General features: G+C 46.3%; 2 protein-coding genes across 4 annotated transcripts in view; one reads left to right on the forward strand and one right to left on the reverse strand.

The window, feature by feature from the left end:
* LOC106552678 (tropomodulin-3) overlaps positions 1-3,752 on the reverse strand; it is a 39,281-nt gene extending 35,529 nt beyond the window's left edge. The window contains exon 1 of one of the 2 annotated variants that reach the window (XM_087704181.1): positions 3,677-3,752. The gene's annotated coding sequence lies outside the window, so the exon portion shown is untranslated. Of the gene's footprint in view, positions 1-3,042; positions 3,063-3,676 lie in introns of those variants that run through there. The other variant, XM_087704183.1, reaches the window with a different exon arrangement.
* Positions 3,753-13,004: 9,252 nt separating this feature from the next.
* The window catches only part of LOC106538293 (tropomodulin-2), a 28,122-nt gene continuing 18,227 nt past the window's right edge, over positions 13,005-22,899 (forward strand). For both annotated transcript variants that reach the window (XR_015695420.1, XM_087704184.1), the window contains exons 1-3: positions 13,005-13,151; positions 19,679-19,867; positions 21,876-22,032. Coding sequence is in view for 1 of the 2 variants with exons in the window: in XM_087704184.1 (XP_087560310.1) it covers positions 19,742-19,867; positions 21,876-22,032 (283 nt within the window). In the remaining variant the exon portion in view is untranslated. The remainder of the gene's footprint in view (positions 13,152-19,678; positions 19,868-21,875; positions 22,033-22,899) is intronic.

A 22,899-nucleotide genomic window follows, 5' to 3' on the forward strand; every position in this document is an offset into this window, starting at 1 on the left:
GCCCTCTCTAAGCGGTTTACAGAGTCGGCATATCGCCCCCACAATCTGGGTCCTCATTTTACCCACCTCGGAAGGATGGAAGGCTGAGTCAACCTTGAGCCGGTGAGATTTGAACCGCCGAGCTGCAGAACTAGCAGTCAGCTGAAGTGGCCTGCAGTACTGCACCCTAACCACTGCGCCACCTCGGCTCCTTATTAAGGTCTGACCTAAGCGTAGTGCATACAATTATCCGCTACAACGTCCTCCCTGCCAATGACGGCTTCCGCTTCAACCACAATAATACACGAGCAAACGATTAAGACAAACTCAAGGTAAACCGCACCAAACTCGGTTGCAGAAAATACAACTTTAGCAACAGAGTGGTCAATGCCTCGAATGCACTACCTGAGTCTGGTGTTACGTCCCCAAACCCCCCATAATTTCAACCTATGACTGTCTAGCGTTGACCTCGTCCCGTTCCCTAAGAGGTCCGTAAAAAGGGGGCGTGCATAAGAATACCAGCGTGCTTACCGTCCCTCTCCTACTGTCTCCATTTATTCATAGCAATAGCAGTTCGACTTATATACCGCTTCATAGGGCTTTCAGCCCTCTCTAAGCGGTTTACAGAGTCAGCATATCGCCCCCACAGTCGGGGTCCTCATTTCACCCACCTCAGAAGGATGGAAGGCTGAGACAACCTTTGAGCCGGTGAGATTAGAACCGCCGAACTGCAGATAACAGTCAGCTGAAGTGGCCTGCAGTACTGCACCCTAACCACTGACCCACCTCAGCTCTCTAGCACAGCAGCACAGAACTAGTGAGAAACTTCCTAACGGTGAGACCCATCAACCAGTGGAACGACTTGGCTCTAGAAGTTGAGATTGGCCGTCCAATCTCAAGAAAAGATCGGACAGCCACATGTCTGGAATGGTCTAGGACCTTGAGGGTGAAGCTGTGGCAGCTGTGCCACAAGTGGCACGCAACACCCTCTCTGTGGCCACGCGAGCCGTCACCCTAGTTCAGTTCCACTACGCATAGCAATAGCAGTTAGACTTATATACCGCTTCATAGGGCTTTCAGCCCTCTCTAAGCGGTTTACAGAGTCAGCATATCGCCCCTCACAGTCTGGGTCCCTCATTTCACCCACCTCGGAAGGATGGAAGGCTGAGACAACCTTTGAGCCGGTGAGATTTGAACCGCTGAACTGCAGATAACAGTCAGCTGAAGTGGCCTGCAGGGTTCCACCACAAAACCGCGGTAGACAAAAGCGCGCTCGACGAAAGCGCGTACGTGACGTCATCACAGCGCGACGAAAACATCGTGCTGTGATTGATAAATGTAAAAATAAAGCGAAAACCTTACCCTAACCCCCCCCAAACCTAACCCTAAACCTAACCCTAAACCTAACCCTTAAACTAACCCTAAATCTAACTGTTAACCTAACCCTAAACCTAACCCTTAACCTAACGCTAAACGTAACCCTAATGCTCTAAATCTAACCCTAATCCTTAACCTAACCCTAACCCTAGCCCTTACCTTTATGTGAATCGGCTTGCTTTAATTTTATTTTTATTTCAATTTTTAATTTTTTTCGTCGCGCTGTGATGATGTCAAATGCGCGCTTTCGTCGAGCACGTTTTTGTGGACTGCGGTTTTGACGGGTCACGGGCCTGCAGTACTGCACCCTAACCACTGGGCCACCTTGGCTCTTCCTATCCATTGACTGTGTTCGTATTTATGTTTGTACTTTATACCTGTTATCTTTTACACGTTTGACAAACTAAGTAAAACAAGAAATAAAATCCAAGATGACAGAAGTGAGGCTACATTTCAAACCGTCTCAGCAAGAAACAATCCCTCCCAAGATCCGAAATGAACAGGTCTGTGGGTAACACCCTTTTCTTCCTGGAACAAAATCTTCCGGGCAGATTTTGTCTGGCTCAGACAGTTGATTGGAATAATCCCAAGAAAAAGATGAAGTATGAAGAGGGGATTTGGGGAGGTGGGGGGGGGCGGCTCTATAATAATTGGACTACAAGTGCCGGGCCAGCTAGGATGAGATAGACAACCCCACTAAACCCTTCCAGGCCTGGCATTACATAGGGAAAGGCTGCCCAGCTTATTTGTAGTATGGCACTATCCCTGCTGGCTTGTATCTGCTAGAATAAATCAAGTCTGAGCTGAAACTTTTTTGGGGAAAGGCAACATGAAGGGTTGTGCCACTGAGCTGCCTTAACAAGTTTTCTTTTTTTCATGCCTCCCCTCCTTTACAAAAAAAAAATGTAAAAAGAAGCCTGCTTTTTGTTCAGTCCGACATGGGTGGGGGAAAAAAGCAGGCATCGAAAACACTAGGAGAACATTGCAAAGGAGGAAAAGAAAAGAAAAGAGAAGGGAAGGAGAAGGGAAAGGAGAAGAGACGGGAAGGGAAGAGAGGAGAGGAGAAGGGGAGGGGAGGGGAAGGGAAGGGAAGAGAAGAGGTGGGGAGGGGAAGGGAAGGGAAGAGAAGAGAAGGAAAGAGAGGAGAAGGGAAGGGAAGAGAAGAGAAGAGGAGGGAGGGGAGGGGAGGGGAGGGGAGGGGAGGGGAAGGGAAGAGAAGAGAAGAGAAGAGAAGAGAAGAGAAGAGAAGAGAAGAGAAGAGAAGAGAAGAGAAGAGAAGAGAAGAGAAGGAAAGAGAGGAGAAGGGAAGGGAAGAGAAGAGAAGAGGAGGGGAGGGGAGGGGAGGGGAAGGGAAGAGAAGGAAAGAGAGGAGAAGGGAAGGGAAGAGAAGAGGAGGGGAGGGGAAGTGAAGAGAAGAGAAGAGAAGGAAAGAGAGGAGAAGGGAAGGGAAGAGAAGAGAAGAGAAGAGAAGAGAAGAGAAGGGAAGGGAAGGGAAGAGAAGGGAAGGGAAGAAAAACCCACAGGGAATGTCTATGGTCAATTCCTCTGCGATGTAATCCTTAAACCTCCACAGCACTTTAAAGGGGAAAAATAGGCTTTTTCCCAAGCTTGGCTGGAAGTGACTAATATCGATTCTAAAGGTCGGGCTGCCAACTCCATCAGCGAAGGGTTCAAAAAGCAACTCACCCGCAGCTCCTGATCCAGGATTTTAGGCTGGGCTTGCCTTGGGAGAAAGCTGAGCTCCAATGGGGCCACAGGACAGAAAAGGGGAAATGCCCCAGAATTGGGACTGGCGGGGGGGGGGAGTTTGTTCCCAATGACAAGGGCGGGGCAGGGAGGTCACTGGGTGCGGAGGGGGTTCCACGTCTCCCGAGCCAATAGCAGAAAAAGACAACTGGGAGGGATCGGGGCTCCTGCCTTCCTTCCCCAACCTTCCTTCTCTTCCCCCCCCCTCCCCTAAATCCCACCCCGCAGCCTCTCCTGGCAGCCCCTGCATGGGGGGGGGGTGTCAGTCGCCCCCCAGTTGGACTCCCCAGCCCATCATCCTTGGCTGCAGGAGCTGACGGCGCGCGATCCGATCCTGGGGGAGGATGGGGAGGTCCCAGCCCTCCGGAGGGCGCCAGGTTGCAGAAAGCAGCCCGACCCTGCCCCCGCCTTTCTATGGGGGAAAAAAGTTTGCCTTCGCCGCCTCCTTCCCGTTTTCTTCCTCGGCTTTGCAACTTTCCGGATAAATTTGACCCCCCCCCAACTCTTATTTTGGGACCCATTTGAAGACCCCTCCCTCCCTCCCCCTCCCGGCCCGAGCCCCCGCCGGACTCACCCAGCCGGAGAAGTCCCAGCCTCGAAGAGTTTGTAAAAAAACTACAAGAGCTGTTTCCGCCCCGCTACTGCGCTTGCGCGTCCTCACTTGGCGTCCACGATAGCTCGGAGGCGGCGAATGGCTTCCTGGGAGTTGTAGTGCGCCATTGATCTTCGGCTGTAGTCCATTCAACCCATGGTGGGGTGGGGATGGAGAGCGGCTTTTTCCTTGTTTTTAGTTACTGACTTTTTGGGTTTTTTGCCTTTTGGGGTTTTCAAGAGCCTCTTGATGCGGGGGGAAGAAGGAGAGTGCAAAAGCTGGCTTGAAACGCAACATTAAGAAAACTAAGATCATGGCATCCGGGCCTCTCCATCCCTGGCAAATAGATGGGGAAGAAGGAGCCGAGGTGGCACAGTGGTTAGGGTGCAGTACTGCAGGCCACTTCAGCTGACTGTTATCTGCAGTTCAGCGGTTCAAATCTCACCGGCTCAAGGTTGACTCAGCCTTCCATCCTTCCGAGGTGGGTAAAATGAGGACCCGGATTGTTGTTGGGGGCAATATGCTGACTCTGTAAACCGCTTAGAGAGGGCTGAAAGCCCTATGAAGCGGCATATAAGTCTAACTGCTATTGCTAAATGGAGGTAGTAACAGATTTTATTTTCCTGGGCTCCAAGATCACCGCAGATGGGGATGGCAGCCAAGAAATTAAAAGAAGTTTGCTCCTGGGGACGAAAGCGATGGCAAATCTAGACAGCATACTGAAAAGCAGAGACATCACCCTGCCAACAAAAGTGCCTACAGTCAAGGGGATGGTTTTCCCAGTTGCAATGGATGGCTGTGAGAGTTGGACCATGAGGAAGGCTGAGACCCAAAGAATGGAGGCCTTTGAACTCTGGTGCTGGAGAAGACTCCTGTGAGTCCCTTGGACTGCAAGGCCATCCAACCGGTCAGTCCTAGAGGAGATCAACCCTGACTGCTCTTTAGAAGGCCAGATCCTGAAGAGGAAACTCAAATATTTTGGCCACCTAATGAGAAGGAACGACTTCCTGGAGAAGAGCCTATTGCTGGGAAAGACAGAGGGAAAAAGAAGAAAGGGACGACAGAGAAGGAGGTGGCTGGATGGAGTCACCGAAGCAATAGGCGTGAGCTTAAATGGACTCCATAGGATGATAGAGGACAGGAAGGCCTGGAAGAATGTTGTCCATGGGGTTGCGATGGGTCAGACACAACTTTGCAACTAACAACAAAAATTGTGTGAATTCCAAAAATGGGTTTCAGTTGAAAAGGGGAAATAAAAGGGGAGAGAAACATCAACCTGGCTCTCATGTACCTGTAAAGAAATCTCAGTAGTTTGATCCATTCAGTGCACTTCAATCATTATTTACAATCCACAGTCGGCTCGATTTATACCAAAACATGAAGTCAAACGTCCAGTGTGAAAGACAAAGCTCTCCGAGGGCTTTTTTATTTATTTATTTTTGGTCGTGCATTAAGCATCTCTGCAATTTTGCTGCCACTGAGCAGCTCGGGACAGTGTCCCGATTGTGTGAGTTTTCACTTGAGAATGAGAGTGAGCAGGGTGAGAACTCCTGGCACGCTGCCCTACAGCGTGAGTGAAGGGGGACCTTTGTGTGCTCAGAGGACGGCTGCCATTGTGTAGAAGTCCATTAGAATTCAGTAAGGCTTCTTAATGGGCCAATATTTTCAGCCAAGGCTCCAGCAGAGCTGAAAATAAACAGGTCCTTTCCCCAGGGGAAAAAAGCTCAGCTTCTGGAAGGACGGAAGGAAGAAATCCAAAGGTTGCAGCAAGCTTTGGGAAAATGCAGGCTTTTAAAAGCGTTTGTGAGCTCATCTCTTATTCTAGGAATAAGAGATTTTGCAGTATCCTTCCCCTGGAGTGGGGAGGGAATGGAGATTTTACAGTATCCTTCCCTTGGAGTGGGGAGGGAATGGAGATTTTGCAGTATCCTTCCCTTGGAGTGGGGAGGGAATGGAGATTTTGCAATATCCTTCCCCTGGAGTGGGGAGGGAATGGAGATTTTGCAGTATCCTTCCCCTGGAGTGGGGAGGGAATGGAGATTTTGCAGTATCCTTCCCTTGGAGTGGGGAGGAAATGGGGATTTTGCAGTATCCTTTCCCTTGGAGTGGGGAGGAAATGGGGATTTTGCAGTATCCTTTCCCTTGGAGTGGGGAGGAAATGGGGATTTTGCAGTATCCTTTCCCTTGGAGTGGGGAGGAAATGGGGATTTTGCAGTATCCTTTCCCTTGGAGTGGGGAGGGAATGGAGATTTTACAGTATCCTTCCCTTGGAGTGGCGATATGCCGACTCTGTAAACAGCTTAGAGAGGGCTGAAAGCCCTATGAAGCAGTATATAAGTCTAACTGCTATTGCTATTGCTATTTTCCAAGGCACCTTTGAAGTCCGGGAAAGAAATAATGGATGGAAACTGACCAAGGAGAGATTCAACTTACAAATAAGGATACATTTTCTGACCGTGAGAACAATCAACCAATGGAACAGAAATTGCCTTCGGAAGTTGTGGGGGCTTCATCACTTAAGATTTTCAAGAAGAGATTGAACTGGCATTTATCAGAAATGGTGTAGGGCCGGGATAGCAAACCTATGGCACACAGAGCCATTTGTCAGGGCACGCGAAGTCACTTCCAGGGTCATTTTTTTGCTCTCCAAAGCCTTCAGGGAAGCCTCCGAAAGGCCCCTGAAGGCTCCGGAGGGCTTAAATCAACCCTACAAGCCAACTAGAAGTCTGTTCCTAAACTTCTGGTTTGCCCGTAGGGCTGTTTTTTTGCGCTCCCCAGGCTCCTATAAAGCCTCTGGAGCCTGGGGAGGGCGAAAAAAGCACGCGAAAAATGTGGGGGTCTCGCCTGGCATGCGCACATGCGCGCTGGGGGGGTGCCACACATTGCATTATGGGTGCGGCACACCCATGTACAATGGCTGTATTTATAAAGATTTTTGGAGCTTCGCTGAATCTTGTTTAAGTACCTACATGATCTTCCCCTTATAGCTTTTATCACATGTAGCCTGAAAGCTTCCTCTACAAGATGGCCTGTTAGACTTTACTCAAGTGGTTTTTTTTAAAGTGGTTTTTAAAGCATTTTTTAAACCCAGTTTTATTTCCCTGTGCTCCCCCTGCTTATGGCACAAAAGCCAAAAAAGGCTCGCCATCGCTGGTGTAGGGTCTCCTGCTTGAGTGGGAGGGGGGTTGGACTAGTTGACCTCTAAGGTCCCTTCCAACTCTGTTAATCTCTTAAAATCTGTATAGCAATAGCAATAGCAGTTAGACTTATATACCGCTTCATAGGGCTTTCAGCCCTCTCTAAGCAGATTACAGAGTCAGCATATCGCCCCCACAGTCTGGGTCCTCATTTTACCCCCCTCGGAAGGATGGAAGGCTGAGTCAACCCTGAGCCGGTGAGATTTGAACAGCCGAACTGCAGAACTGCAGTCAGCTGAAGTAGCCTGCAGTGCTGCATTTAACCACTGCACCACCTCGGCTCTCTTCCTCCGGCTTGATTTACGCGGCTATCTGCAGCTAAAATTGATTTTTTTCTTTTAGAAAGGAGTTTCTTTTACTGTTGGCTATAAAATTCCATCTTAAAATGATTTCTATCCAGGAAGGAGACGGGAATAAATAAATTGCTCCAACAGGCACGCAGACTCGTTTATCAGGCATATTTTTGAGAAACGAGCCTCTTGTCTTTTGACGAGCGATCGCAGAAACACAGTGGGAATTCAAACGTTGCACTAAAGGTACGGATTCTTTAAAAACATCGTGGTGGCTTCTTTATTTAGACAGACAAAGGTTTAAACATTGGGAGCTGCGCATAGGTGCTATTTAGTCAGCAGGAATCCAGGGCTCTGAACTGTATTTCAAGGTAACTTCAAAGTGGACCAGCGGAACTCAATTAAACCCAGTCTTTGATGAGTCTGTGGTTTTTACAGAGGGGACAGAAATAAGACGAGCATCTTAGCATTTATCTTAGATGACGTATTGCAGAATGCATCTCATAATTAGCTTACTTATAATGTTCTAAAGAGGCGCCTTGTTTAATTAAATAAGTGCACGGCTCATTATGCTTCAACGATAGTGGAAAATCTTGCTTGATGTTTACTGGACTGGTTTTATGTATGATTATAGTTCCGGAAACAGAAAGCAGCTAAGAGTTGGGCTTATCTTTGATCTGAGAAGTCCCAATGCCTTTGAATTTTTGCTGTCATGCTAGACTGGGAAAGATTGTCATGTGCATTTAAGAGATTGCTCCAAGGGATAGACAGAGGAGGTGACGGCTGGCTTCTTTCTGTGATTCAGATTGGTAGTAATAGACTTTGTTAAACATACATTCTAACTATCTGGTGTAGTCCTCTAAATCAAAGTATCCCATGCCAACTGGGGAACAGGAATTTGCCACCATCTGCACAGCTCCCCTGGGTTTTAGATCAGGGGTCCCCAACCTTTCGGACCTCAAGGACCATTACATTCATAATTTTAAATCCTGCGGACTACTAATATGATCTGCCTAATGACCGGCTGGGTGGGCATCCCTAGATGGTCATGGGACTGGGTGGGTATGGCCAACTCAATGTCACTCACATCAAGGGGCGCCTCGTATTGAGCCGAGGTGGCGCAGTGGTTAAATGCAGCACTGCAAGCTACTTCAGCTGACTGCAGTTCTGCAGTTCGGCTGTTCAAATCTCACCGGCTCAGGGTTGACTCAGCCTTCCATCCTTCCGAGGTGGGTGAAATGAGGACCCGGATTGTTGGGGGCGATATGCTGACTTTGTAAACCGCTTAGAGAGGGCTGAAAGCCCCATGAAGCGGTATATAAGTCTAACTGCTATTGCTATTGCTACTCCAGTGGTGGGTTTCAAAAATTTTTGGAATCTCTTCTGTAGATGTGGCCTGCTTTCTGGGTCCACTGGTGGAAACTCTTCTAACCGGTTCGGCTAGATTTGACGAACCGGTTCTACCGAATAGGTGCGAACTGGTAGGAACCTACTTCTGCTGTACTCGCCCCTCCTGTCTCAGCCATTCCTCTCCTCCCTGCTCCTTAGCGCCCCAACAGGAAGCAGTTGCTGGAGCTAAGAAGCCACCAGGAGAAAGAGTTGGCAAAACAGCTCAGTTCAAATTGGATCTGACCGAGAAGGAGGCTCAGCAGAAGCACCTCACTGAGGACTAGGAGCGTAGGCTTTCCAAGCAGAGGGAAGACCTGTGGGAGTGCAAGGCCAGGTACTGGCGCCTGGAGGCTCAGCGGGCTGAGATGGTCAGCCAGTTCCAGGCCATGATGCAGTCCCAATGGAACAATGTTCCCTGGCTCTTTGCCACCAGTGGCGCTTCCCCTCCAGCCTTCACCCAAAGCCCCCCCACCAGGAGGTCCGAAGCAGACCTCACGTCAGAATTTCTGCCCCCCCTCCAACCCCCACAAAAAGACCCCAAATGGAGAGACTCTCTGCAGCAACACAAACATTCATTGCACATATCCCTCCCAGGAAGCGTAGTTTGAGGACCCCCTGATTTAGTGCAATATAAAAAATGCAAATAATTTTCTGCGGATCACCAACATTTTCTCGTGGACCACCTGTGGTCCATGGGCCACCAGTTTGTGACTGCTGTTTTAGATGGTACTCTATTAGTAAAAACAAAGTATACAATCTCCTTTGAATTGAGCTTAACTTCTGGCGACTGGGGTTACATTCTCGTTGTTTTTTAAAAATAGTTTGCCACTGTTTTTTTGACGGGGGGGGGGAGTGTTTTCAATTTTTTTAGGATGACTGTTCTGGGATTTCCCAAGTACTAACCAGTTCCAGCTCAAATCGGGTTTTTAGAGAAGGGTCAAAGTCAGCTAAATTTTGCTTTTACATTTCACATGTTGGGAAGCCTACTCTGCTGTGTTAACAATTGCTCTTGTATGTTCTGCTCAGCCCTGTCCTGAACATAATTCGGCCATGCTTATGCGCGTGATTGATGAGCCTGGCGCAAACTTCAGAATTCTGTTGACTGTGTGATGTATAAAAATGATTTGGGGGGAAAAGGACTTTTTTTTGAGCATTGGTTAATCTTTAACCCAACAGAGGATAAGACCTATCATATTTTTTTCTCCCAGATATATTTTTCTTCTGGAGGTATGAAAGCCTGGTCCAATGAAGCATCTGGTGAGCTTTCTCCTTTATGGACCAGCCCTGGGGAAGTTCAGGAGCTAATGGCAAAATGTATTTATTGGAATATAACTGCAGTTTTGCTGTGCAACCTTCAAGCCTACATTATTGTAACAGATTTAATTTTAATCACACATCTCCATCTTCCTTTGGGTTCAGACTTAGAATCGATTTTCTGTGCCAAGTGAGGGTTGGGATAGGCATCTGAAGGTGCGTGAGATGCCCATTTACTCTTTTATTGCCTTTAAGGCTTTTGTATTACAGTAAAAGCTTTTATTGACGGGTGTTTCATTTCATCAGATTCATACACTGTTACTCAGTGCAGAATTTTTATGCTGTACTATTGTGAGTTCGGGAAGAAAGAAAGAAAGAAAGAAAGAAAGAGAAAGAAAGAAAGAAAGAAAGAAAGAAAGAAAGAAAGAAAGAAAGAAAGAAAGAAAGAAAGAAAGCCATGAGATCAGAGCCAAATTAAAAAAAGCTGTAGGCCAGGTCCATTCAAAGGACTAAATTGCAGTTTCTTTACCGATAATTTGTGAAGAACACATTATAGGCAGATGAATTCGTGTAACACCCAAAACAAAAAACGTACAAGTCACATTATAAAAGACATATGAATACGCAGATTCTCATTGTTGTATTAAAGGTTAAATAGGTAACAGAAACTGACCAGGCATTCAATTTCTATTAATTGTAGTCAAGTAACTTGGAATACTGCATTCAGTTTTGGTCACCACCATGTAAAAAAACATGTTGAGACTCTAGAAAGAATGCAAAGAAGAGCAACAAGGAAGATTAGGGGACTGAAGACTAAAACATACAAAAAACAGTTGCAGGAACTGGGCGTGTCTAGAAGCAATGGGTGGAAACTAATCAAGGAGAGAAGCAACTTAGAACGAAGGAGAAATTTCCTGACAGTTAGAACAGTTAATCAGTGGAACAACTTGCCTCCAGAAGCTGTGAATGCTCCAACACTGGAAGTTTTCTAAGAAGATGTTGGATAACCATTTGTCTGAAGTGGTGTAGGGTTTCCTGCCTAGGCAGTGGGTTGGACTAGAAGACCTCCAAGGTCCCTTCCAGCTCTGTTATTCTATTCTAAGATTAACAAAGAAGACTTTTAAATTCAATAGGAATGGATTGGTAAGGTAAGAACATTTTCACTTTAGCTACTTGAAAGCAATAGGATCTTTGCAGAATCTAGTTTCATGACACAGATAAATCCGGGCAAAAGTATTGCTTGAATGCTCCTTCTAATTAAGGGAAACCTGACATGTTTTCATTCTAATTGATAAGGAATAACTGCAAAGGGAAAGGTAATATTTTTCCTGAGGGGCCCCATCTGCCTCCCTTGACCTATTTTCGGTCGTATATAAATCATTGCTTCTGAGTTTTCCTTGGGGATGTTCTCTTGGTGCAAACTCAGCTGTAGTTTTCTGACAGTGAGAACAATCAACCCATGGACTTCAGGATTTAGCTGCCTCCCGGGGGCTCTCTAAATTAAATCTCAGTGAGGAATGTGGATGATGGATCTCATTTGCATATGACCATAACACCATATAAATCTTGCATGCCAAATATCCTAACCCCTCCATTATCAGGAATTTAGGCACCAGGGTTCACTCTCCAGATCAAGGGACAACATGTTCTTAATATTACATAATATTACATAATATTACATATTATTAATACTTAATATTTAATATTACATTACTTAATATTACATATTAGGCAGTTGTATTAACCACTAAGCCCCAAGGTTCTCCTCCTTTATCAGCTGAGCCAGGGAAATAGGTATATATTTAGTGTCACAACCCCTGGTATGCCCAAATATTGGAGGAGGCATACTTCTGCCTTCAGAAGTTGTGGAAGCTTCATCCCTGGAGGCTTTCAAGAAGAGCTGCCATCTGTCAGAAATAATACAATAATACAATAGCAGAGTTGGAAGGGACCTTGGAGGTCTTCTAGTCCAACCCCCTGCCTAGGCAGGAAACCTTATACCGTTTCAGACAAATGGCTATCCAACATCTTCTTAAAGACTTCCAGTGTTGGGGCATTCACTACTTCTGGAGGCAAGTTGTTCCACTGAATAATTGTTCTAACTGTCAGGAAATTTCTCCTCAGTTCTAAGTTGCTTCTCTACTTGATTAGTTTCCACTCATTGCTTCTTGTTCTACACTCAGGTGCCTTAGAGAATAGTTTGACTCCCTCTTCTTTGTGGCAATCCCTGAGATATTGGCACACTGCTATCATGTCTCCCCTAGTCCTTCTTTTCATCAAATTAGACATACCTGTAACCGTTCTTCATATGTTTTAGTCTCCAGTCCCCTAATCCTCTTTGTTGCTCTTCTCTGCACTCTTTCTAGAGTCTCCACATCTTTTCTACATCGTGGCAACCAAAGCTGAATGCCGTATTCCAAGTGTGGCCTTACCAAGACCTTATAAAGTGGTATTAACCCTTCACGTGACCTTGATTCTCTCCCTCTGTTGATGCAGCCTAGAACTGTGTTGGCTTTTTGGGCAGCTGCTGCACACGGCTGGCTCCTATTTAAATGCTTGTCCACTAGGACTCCAAGATCCCTCTCACAGTTACTACTATTGAGCAAGGTACCACCTATACTGTGCCTGCAAATGGTGCAGAGTCTTCTGCTTCCGGCAGTAGGTTGGACTCGATGACCTACAAGGTCCCTTCCAACTCTGTTAATCTGTTAATTTCTGCCCTCCCAACTCCAGCTCAGGCTGCAAAGCCAGTCTCTGAAGTCTTAACGGCAAATCAAAGGCAACCAGCCCAGGCACTTCGGAAGAAACGCTGGAAGCATCCCTTCATTTCTCCTCTGCCATGAACAGAGGGGGGGGGGTCAGGGTGGGAGGGGATTGAGAGGGGAGGGAGGGAGAGGGAGAGAGGGAGACGAGCAGGGGATGCTTCTCACAAGAAGCCCAACAGGTGACAGCGCCCTGCATCCCGCGGGAGAGGGACCACTGCTTCCCGGGAGCTCCCCAGCAAGGCCGGCCCATCCTCCGGCCGGGGCAGCAGAGCATATACGGTAGCACGAACGCCCCCCCCCCCTCACCGCAACACTCGAGAAGCGTCGCCATGGCAGCCGCCTCGAACTACGCGCCCCATAGTGCCCGGCGGCGCGACTGAGGCTGCGCGGTGGCGGCTGGTTTGGGCAAGGCGCCCTTGTCTCTTTGACAGCGCTTTGGCTTGGCTCGGCGCGGAGCAAGGACCGGGCGAGGTGCAGGAGGGCAGCTGGCAGTCGGGCGAGGAGGGCCCCGCCGGCCAGGGAGAGGAGGAGGAAGAGGAGGAGGAGGAGGAGGCGGTGCTGGGTAAGCCCTGCGCGATCTCCCCCCTTTCTTCCCTTCCCCGTTTCCCCGGGGTCGCTTGCCTCTTTGCCTGCCGCCGCCCTCCCCTCGACAGCAAGGATGCTGCTGCTGCTGCGGGGAAGAAGACGGCGAGGCGAGGGCATCCCGTGCCAGCCAGCCCTGGACAGCTCTTGCAAGGCTCCGGCTGCTGCCCAACTGCCTTTTGAGGGCGAGGCGGGGTGGGTGCTGGATGCTCCGTTTGCTGTTGCCCGGAGATGAGCAGACGAGCGATTTGGTGGGGGGGGGGGGCACACAGAGAGAAACGGAGGATCCGCCCAGATTCTTGCAAGAATCGCCAAATGTTGTGAAAATGAGCCTTTTTTTAAAAAGGAGGTCTCTTAATTACAAATTCCTGAAAGGTGTATTGGGACGGATGGGAAGAGAAGACGCGCACACTTCTTTCTAGTTGCCCCCCCCCACGCCCCCAATGCGGCTTGCTGGGTGGCTATTTAATTTTTGGGGAGGGGCAGGCGCCTTTGGTTTTAGACCTAGGTTTGGGCAATGGCTTGGATCCGCTCCGACTGCGATTCTCCGGGAAATGAGTGTGGAATACAGAAGATAAATCTTTTCCATCCATCCCCCCCCTCCCCAACCCCTTGGGAGGGCGGAGGAAGAGGGAGGGAAATCGAATTTATTTTACCCCAATTCATCTTTTGGGGATGGATCTCTCCTGCAGCAGATGCTCTCACTGCAGGGTATTGACTAAAAAAAAAAATCTGGGAAAACCCTGTGGTTTTCCAAGGTTCTTGCTTCCCAGAACAGCCGTCACCAACTGGTGATCCCTGGGCCACTGGTGATCCACAATAAAATTTTGGTGGGCCGCAGAAAAATTATTTGCATTTTTTTATATTGCACTAAATCAGGGGTCCTCAAACTATGGCCCCTGGGCTGGATACGTGCAATGAATGCTTGTGTTGCTGCAGAGAGTCTCCCCCTTTGGGGTTTATTGTGTGGGTCAGAGGGGGGGCGGAAATTCTGACTTGGGGTCTGCTTCAGCCTCCTGGTGGGGGGCTTTGGGCAAAGGCTGGAGGGAAGCGCCACTGGTAGCAAAGAGCCGGAGGGCCTCATTCCAGTGGGACTGCATCATGGCCTGGAACTGGCTGACCATCTCAGTCCAGTGAGCCAGTACCTGGCCTTGAACTCCCGCAGGTCTTAGCCTATGCTCGTAAGTCCTCAGTGAGGTGCTTCTGCTGAGCCTCCTTCTCGGTCAAATCCGATTTGAACTGAGCCAGATGTTTTGCCAACTTTCTCATGGGGGGGCTGCTTAGCTCCAACAGCTGCTTCCTGTTGGGGCCCTAAGGACCCCCGTGGAGGGGGGGCAGGCGAGGAGTGGCTGGGATGTCGACGTGAGTGACAACAAGTTGGCCATGCCCACCCAGTCACATGACCACCTAGCCATGCCCACCCAGCCAGTCATTAGGCCTTTTATATTAATGGGCGGATTTAAAATTATGAATTTGGTGGTCCAAAAGGTCTTAGAAAGCACATCTAAGATGACAGCCTTGCCCTTAGGGGTTGGTTTCAGCAGATGGACAGAGCCCAAGCAAGACTGTCCCGCATCTCTGAACCTCTGAGACTCAACCCTTAGAAAGTAGGAACTGTAGTGGGTGAAGTGACTTTGTGTGCCAATCAGTAGAATCTGGTTACTAGATGAGGTCATGGAGCCAAGTCAGGGTGAATTTAATATTCCGTAGCCCCACTCGGACTATGAGAATGTATTCCACCCCCCACCACCCCCAGGACTGCTCCCAAGTTTCCTCTTAGCTTGTGATTTAACCCAGATACCTTCCTTGGAGTCTCCTTTCTTTACGTTCGGAGTTCACACACCATTTGCTGACCCTAACCATGACTTGTTTAATTTTGATTCAATCAGTGGTGGGTTTGTAAAATAAGGGCTGAGTCTTTATTGTGGTTTATGAAGTCATTTTGAAGCAATCTGTGGCAGAGTAGAGTGGATGATCCCAGTTTCTGTATAGAGAATGAAGACGAAAAGGGTTGGTTGATATAAAGTAATTCTTTATAAATTGGGTGTCCTTAAAAAAAAAAACCTCAATTTTCTTTTTTTTTAAAAATTGGCTTTTGTGTCCCATTACTTGTTTAGTATTTAACAAACCAGAGAATTCCGTTAAGAGGCTTGTTTTAAAACACAAAAGGTTCGAAGGGAACTGTTGGAAAATTGGGTTGTCTTTCTTGTGCCATCTCCTTTCTAAATCCACGGATGACACTGCCTCCTTGTGATCCAGCTGCAGTTGTGTCATCAGTGCATTTTAAGAGCAAGGCAGGCGACCATGCCAGATGTGTCGGCCAAAACAAGCATGTCCGAAGAAAATTTTAAAAGTTAAAATTAACAGAGATTAAAAAGAAAAAAAACTAAATCCTGGGAATCTAGACCAAAAAAACATACACTGCCTGCATAGCTGGTTATGACCCTCATTTTTGTTGAATAAGGCCCCATAGGAGCTTGCATTGATTAATCTATCAATCATACCTCTGAGTTTCATGGAATTTTTGGGAAGATGGATTGATGGGGCCGTTTTGCGAGCAATAGAGGTGCTTCCAAACACATCCTCTTCCCTATTTATTGATCTGCTTGCAGGAGGCTGGAGCAGACCCCAAGTCAGAATTTCTGTCCCCCCTCCAACCTGCAGAAAAAGACCCCTAAGGAGGAGACTCTCTGCAGCAACACAAACGTTCATTGCACGTATCCAGCCCAGGGAGTGTAGTTTGAGAACCCCTGATGTAGTGCAATATAAAAATGCAAATAAGTTTTCTGCGGACCACCAAATGGTCCATGGACCCCCAGTTCGTGACCGCTGGACCAGACGACCTCTAAAATCTCTTCCTATTCTAAAATCGAAAGATTTGAGAATGGTGGAATTGGTGTGTGTGTGGAGAATCACAACTATTGGTGCCCTATATTCTTCAAGATGTGTCTTTTCATTTTTATAGAGCCACTCTTGTTTCCCATGAAATGTTATCTCTGAAAGAAAGAAAGAAATGTATCCGAAACAGCAAGATGGAGAATTTCTCCCGGAAGAATTCAAAGAAGCGATTTTCGGTTTATGACCTTGGACAAAGTGTAGCGTTTGCTGCTTTCTGAAGTGGGAATTCTTTCTGAAGAGAAAGATTTCATGGAAGGAGCATCTAGGAGAGAGAGGCCCGAAAAGACCAATTTACGCGGGGCAGAATAATGGCTTTGCATGAAATATTATGTATATTAAGCATGCTCTCCAAATTGTTTCTCTTGGTTTCTTTCTCTACAACAACCCTGTAAGGCAAGTGATCAAGAATAAGTGATTGATTGAAAGTTATCCAGTCAGTGAGGATTTAGCGTAATTTTCGGAGTATAAGACACACTTCTCCCCCCCCCCAAAAGGAGGGTGAAAATATAAGCATCTTATACTCTGAATGTAGCCCTTCCCTCCTGTCGACCGCCCACCCTTTGGCTTCTTCCTCCCAGCAATTTGCCTCCTTGCAGCAAACAGCCCGTTTCAGTTTCAGCACAGCCTGATTAGCACAAGCAGCTGATTGTCAGTTGGATCGGCCTCCTGACCATCAGCTGTTTCAGGCTGCAGGGATTGCCATTACTACCTCTGCACGCCACATTTTCAACCTCCACATCCCATTTTTGGCCTCTGTGCACCCCATTTTCCACCCATTTTGATCCACGCCGCCCGGAACGGATGGAAAATGGGATGCATGGAGGCCGAAAATTGAGCATGTGGAGGCGGCAATAGGCAATAGCAATTCCTGCAGCCTGAAACAGCTGGTTGTTGGGAGGCCGATCGAACCAACATTCAGCTGCTTGTGCTAATCAGGCTGTGCTGAAACTGAAATGGGCTGTTTGCTGTTTGCTGCAAGGAGGCAAAGGCAGATTTTCTTTCTTGTGCTAATGAGGCTGTGTTGAAATTGAAATTGAAACAGGCTGTTTGCTATTTGCTGCAAGGAGGCAAATTGCTGGGAGGCAGAGGTAGATTTTTTCCCCCTTGTTTTCTTCCCCAAAAGCTAGGTGTGTCTTATACTTCGGAACATCTTATACTCCAAAAAGTACAATAAATCTATCCAAGCAGCCCAATTGTGACCTAGCTTTAACGCAGCTTCCCAACTTTGGTTTGAGAGAATTCGGAATGCCCAGTTTTACGAACTAGTATGAAGACGTATGTGGAAGAAATACATCAAGATAGAGAAGGCTGGTTTGATTATCAGTCCGCTCTGATATGCTTTATATACTTTGCTAGCAATTAGAAATTGAGTTTTCAGAGGATGCTAAACAGGAACTCACAGCAGTTCTGTTCACTGCACCTGACCTGTGAGTTGCAGCTGGGGATTATCTAGAAGGCCACAAGTTTGGTGCACCTCAACCATCCACCTGTAATCTGGTTGGATGACTTCTGATGTTGGGATGCCAATTCTGGGAGGTTCATAGAAAAAAAAACCTGCTTTCTTTTGTTTATTTTTCCAGATTTTCATAAAGACAATAGTCCTCATTGCAACTGGGCTAAAGCAATAAGTAAATGAAAGTTGTTTCTGTCGACAGACTACACCCATTAAATGTTATTCTTGTCCAGTTCTGTTGTTCCTTTTTTTTTTTTGGCACAGCAAAGTGGGATATTTTCCTTCTTTCCTCCATAATGAAACTCTTTCATCTTCTCTAGATCAAAGCAAGGGTGTGCTTGATGTGCATAAACAACTGCACAATTACCTCCAATGGACAGAAAAGCATCTACTGAACATGACCACAAGGATCAGGGCCGAGTTTGATTGGCTTCTCTTAATGGGATAGAGAGTCTTCAAACAATTTTTAGTGAGAAGAAAAAAAAAAGGACTTAAAAATATTGAAACATTTGAAAATTGAAAAACAATAAAATTGTTTTTTCAAGGCCCTACTCAAAAACAGAATTGATGTATCCCATCGGGAACTTTTCAAATTTAACAGCAAGAGTAGTTCTTTGAGCCAATGTTTAACTCCCTTCAAGGAGGGTTGATATATTAATTGTTCTCAGAATGACACTACGACAGAAGCATTGTGGGAATTCTAAAGTATGTCTTTATTTTGAGTCATCTGTTGAGATGTTTAAAACAAAATATTGGTAAGAAGGGGGTGACACGGGTAAGGTAATTGCTGAGTTTCAAAAGTAGTCCAAGAATGACTTATAGTACATGGGATCACCACATAGTTTAAGAATCATGTGCTCCAACCAGTACAATCGCATTACTATATTACTACATTACTATGAGATCATGAAGCTAAGTCATAGTGAAGGTAATATTTCATACTTTTACTCAGAATATAAGAATGTTCCCTCCCCCCCCCCCCCGGGAGGAAAACATTTTTGAGAAGCCAAGGACAAGGAAGCAACTGAAAATTTTGAGGCAACTGGTCCCAATTATAAACACGACTTTCTTTCTCACGTGAATTTATAATACTTCTTGTCTCACTCTTAGTATTTAGAAATCCATCAATAACCATGTGTGTCAGTCTGTGTGCAGACCTTAATAAATGAATCTAGTTGGCAAAGAGCGTTGTAAACTTGAATGCGCAAACTCAGAATAGTTTCCAGGTCAGCAAATATTTCCTATCTTTTGCTGGAACGGAGAAACTAACCTTGAGGAAAGTGCGGGAAGAAATTCTCCTGGGGGGAAAAATCTCATTCTTTCCAGTTCCACACGCGCGGGCATCGCACAGATGAAGATCCTTCGACTCTGTGAATGATTGTGATTGGGCCACGGGACAACCTGGCACCCAAGTCATGCCAAGTCAAAGGAGAAGCAAAGAGGCAGGGCCAGGAAAGGAAAAAAAACAAAAGATAAAATAATATAACTGAACACAGAAAGCCCGTATTGATAAAATAAATGCTCCTTTTCTTTGCCAATGGAAAGCTCAGGTAGGTAGAGTTGGCCTTTGACTTGTGCGAATTCCATGAGACACTGCTAATAATTCTTATTGGAGTGTTAGAAGAATTGCAACGAATTAATAGATGCCATAGGTGGTTCAGTGGCTAAGATGCTGAGCTTGTCGATCAGAAAGCTTGGCAGTTTGGCAGTTCGAATCCCTAGCGCCGCGTAACACAATGAGCTCCCATTACTTCTCCCAGCTTCTGCCAACCTAGCAGTTCGAAAGCACGTAAAAATGCAAGTAGAAGAATAGGAACCACCTTTGGTGGGAAGGTAACAGTGCTCCATGCACCTTTGGCGTTTAGTCATGCCAGCCACATGACCACAGAGATGTCTTCGGACAGCGCTGGCTCTTCGGCTTTGAAGTGAAGATGAGCACCGCCCCCTAGAGTCGGGAATGACTAGCACATATGTGCAAGGGAAACCTTTAGCTTAATATATGTGATGTACTTTTAGTAGTTGAAAGAACCAAGCAGATATTAAGATTAGGGTTTATATTTGTATTATAAAACATATAATGTACAACATCACCAATGAGCCGTTTCTGCAAGGTTTGTAAATTATCAGAGAGAACTGACCATCTCTCTTTCTTCCAGGGATCCGGAAGAGTGTCTTGTGAATGATTGACAGGTAAACGTCAAACGACGTGATTGAGAGACATGTCAGTGCCATTCCGGAAAGAGTTGGAGAAATACAAAAACATCAATGAAGATGAAATTCTGAACAAACTCTCTGAGGATGAACTAAAACAGCTAGAGAATGTCCTTGATGACCTAGACCCAGAGGTACGTTCTTAAACAATGAAACCACATTTCTGATCTTCAAAATTAGCTCTTAAATAACAGAATCACAGAGTTGGAAGGAGCCTTGGAGGTCTTCTAGTCCAACCCCCTTGCTTAGGCAGGAAATGTTTATAACGCCTGAAGGTATAGCAAGCTAGATTCATGGTTAGTTTTAACTGTATCTACAATGTCTGGCGCAGCGAACCATAATCCCTTGTATATAATGCCCACGTTCACAAGACTAGGATAAACAATCCACATGGGATGTCTTCAACTCCATCAATGTGGCTGGTGACAATAGATTGTGGAATTTGCAGTCATTCAGAAGGAACAAAGAGGTCTTTGGCTAATGTTTGAAGCGACACATGAAGCAGAAGGTGGTGATGGCCCAGAGATGCTGTGTATGCTGAGAGGGTGATGGTGGGGTAGGACTGCAGTTTAATGTCTACTAGATTTGTGTGTGCTTTGAAAATGATTCAGATGTGGTATTATAGGGTATGATCCTTGGTGGCGCAGTGGTTAAACTGCAGTACTGCAGGCTACTTCTGCTGCCTGCTGGCTGCCTGCAATTGGGCAGTTCAAATCTCACCAGGCTCAAAGTTGACTCAGCCTTCCGAGGTGGGTAAAACGAGGACCCAGATTGTTGGGGACAAGAGGCTGACTCCGTAAAACCGCTTAGAGAGGACTATAAAAGCACTGTGAAGCGGTATGTAAGTCTAAGTGCTCTTGTTATAGAGGGAAGCATCTTTGCTCACTCTGTAAACCATTTAGAGAGGGCTGTAAAGCACTGTAAAGCAGTACATAAGTCTTAAGTGCTCTTGTTGTAGAGAGAAGCATCTTTGTGCTAGTCGTTCAATGAACCTAATTTTTTTTCAGACTTCCACTCAAGTCTGAAAAAATGGTGGCGTTTTAATGAATAGTAGCTCCCTTCAGCTTTGAAGTACTTCTCCCAAATCAATTTTGTGGCGTGTACAGCATTTTTCTTACAAGGATCTCAAGTGGAATGTAATTTCTGAGATAAAAAAAGAGATCCTTCCTGCAGCTGCCCCAGTGGTGGGTTGCAAATTTTTTTAGAACCTCTTCTGTAGGTGTGGCCTGCTCTGTGGGAGTGGCTTGCTGGCCATGTGACTGGGCAGGCGTGGCCAACTTGTAAAATGTGGTGAAACTCACTTAACAATGTTCCTGCTTAGCAACCAAAATGTTGGCTCAGAAACTCTGGCATTTGAAGCAGGCAAGTCTTAAAGCTGTCGAGTTACAAGACTCTTGCACCCCTAACCCTTTAGAAAGAAAAACCCCAGGGGTGTTCAAACTTGACAGCTTTAAGACTTGTGGACTTCAACTCCCAGAATTCCTCCTCTCGCTCTTCATCTTGATGATGTGTGGATGGATGGGGGAGGGAGCTGGAACCGGTTCTAAACGGCACTGTAGATTTGTGGAACCTCTTCTATAGAAGAGGTTAGAACTGGCAGGAACCCACCCGAGCTGCCCTTTGTGTGACTATATGTTGAGTTAGGTAAGGGATGCTGCAATGGTTGTAAATGCGAGGACAGGTTGTAAATCACTTTTTTGAGCGCCCTGGTAAGTTTGAAGGGTCGCTAAACAAATGTTTTGAGTCGAGGATTATCTTTATCCTTTTTGGGTGGTGTGGGGGCCTAGAGGTGGTGCTCTCGCCTCACAATCAGGAGGCTGTGAGTTCGATCCTAGGTAGAGGCAGATATTTCTCTCTCTGGGCACAATGAGAATATAGGTGCTGAACAAAACTCCGCCCTGGGGATGGGAAGGGCATCTGGCCAATAAACATTCTGTTAGCTCCATTCAGTTGCCCAGACTCCACCCCGCAAGGGATTATGGGGGTCATTAAAAAGGACGACTATCTGTATCCTTTTTCAATTCTGTTTGCTCTGAAGCAGACGTGCGTAAGAGGTAGATTTCACATTTAAAGAAGTTGTGGAAATGTTCAACTCCTCCTGACTGAATAATTCCTTCTGTTTCTCACGCTCGGCTGTGGCAGAATGCCCTTCTACCAGCTGGCTTTCGACAGAAAGATCAGACCAGCAAACCTGCCACGGGGCCTTTCGATCGAGAACGGTTGTTGTCCTACTTGGAGAAGCAAGCCTTGGAGCTCCAAGACCGACAAGATATTGTACCTTTCACTGGAGAAAAGAAAGGTACGTCCCCGACTGTGAAGGATAAAGAAAGGGAGAGTCTGTGGTTATGTTGGTGCCCACCACCACAACCATGCCCAACACGGCACACAAACATCTATGCAAATTGCAAGGGTTTAAATATGCAATTTGTTCAAACACCTTCTCTTTACCCTAAATTATTACCATTGTATAATTGCATTTGATATGAAAAGTTATGTGATAATTAAATTTATATGTCACCTGTTTTCCAGCAACTCCGTGCAGTTCACAATTGTTAAAATCATTTCAGAACAAAAATCGATACCCCCCACAAAAAAGAAAAGGCACAAGTGGAACAAGTTGCTGGTTTTACAATTTGCTCGTGGACTACCTTGGTCAAACTCTTTTTCTGTCCATGTTTCCCGGATCCAGTATCAGGCTTGGAATCCATGACTCCCAAGGCCTGTGTCCATATTGGCTCGCTAGGATTTAATACATTTGCCAGTTGGCTTCTCAAGGTATTTCGGTAACTTTTAATGTTAGGACTCATGTTTTTCTGATCCATTTTTTTTTCCTTCCACTTTCACGGTTCTCATTCAGGAAAAGGATGTTATCCCAAGCCAAAGGCTAGGAATTTTAGGACTTGTAGTATCAGTCCACTTGCAAAGTATCTGGTTGAAGAAGGCTGATGTACAGGATTCTCTCACTCAAGCGTTAAATGGGAACTTTCTTTGTCTCTTTCCACGGAAAAGAGAACTACAACAGGAAACTCCACCCAGAATTAACTCATCCCAACAGCATGTAGTAATTAGTTGCTAAATGATTTAATGGCACCGATCAGAAAATGGTAGGCACGGACTTGAGAAATATCATTTCTACAAAAGGAAATGGTGTGGGTGTTTTGGGTGT

The sequence above is a fragment of the Thamnophis sirtalis genome, unplaced genomic scaffold (assembly GCF_051295495.1).
Source record: "Thamnophis sirtalis isolate CommonGarterSnake01/CBP01778 unplaced genomic scaffold, rThaSir2_p1.2 scaffold_2, whole genome shotgun sequence".
NCBI classification, from domain to species: Eukaryota; Metazoa; Chordata; class Lepidosauria; order Squamata; family Natricidae; genus Thamnophis; species Thamnophis sirtalis.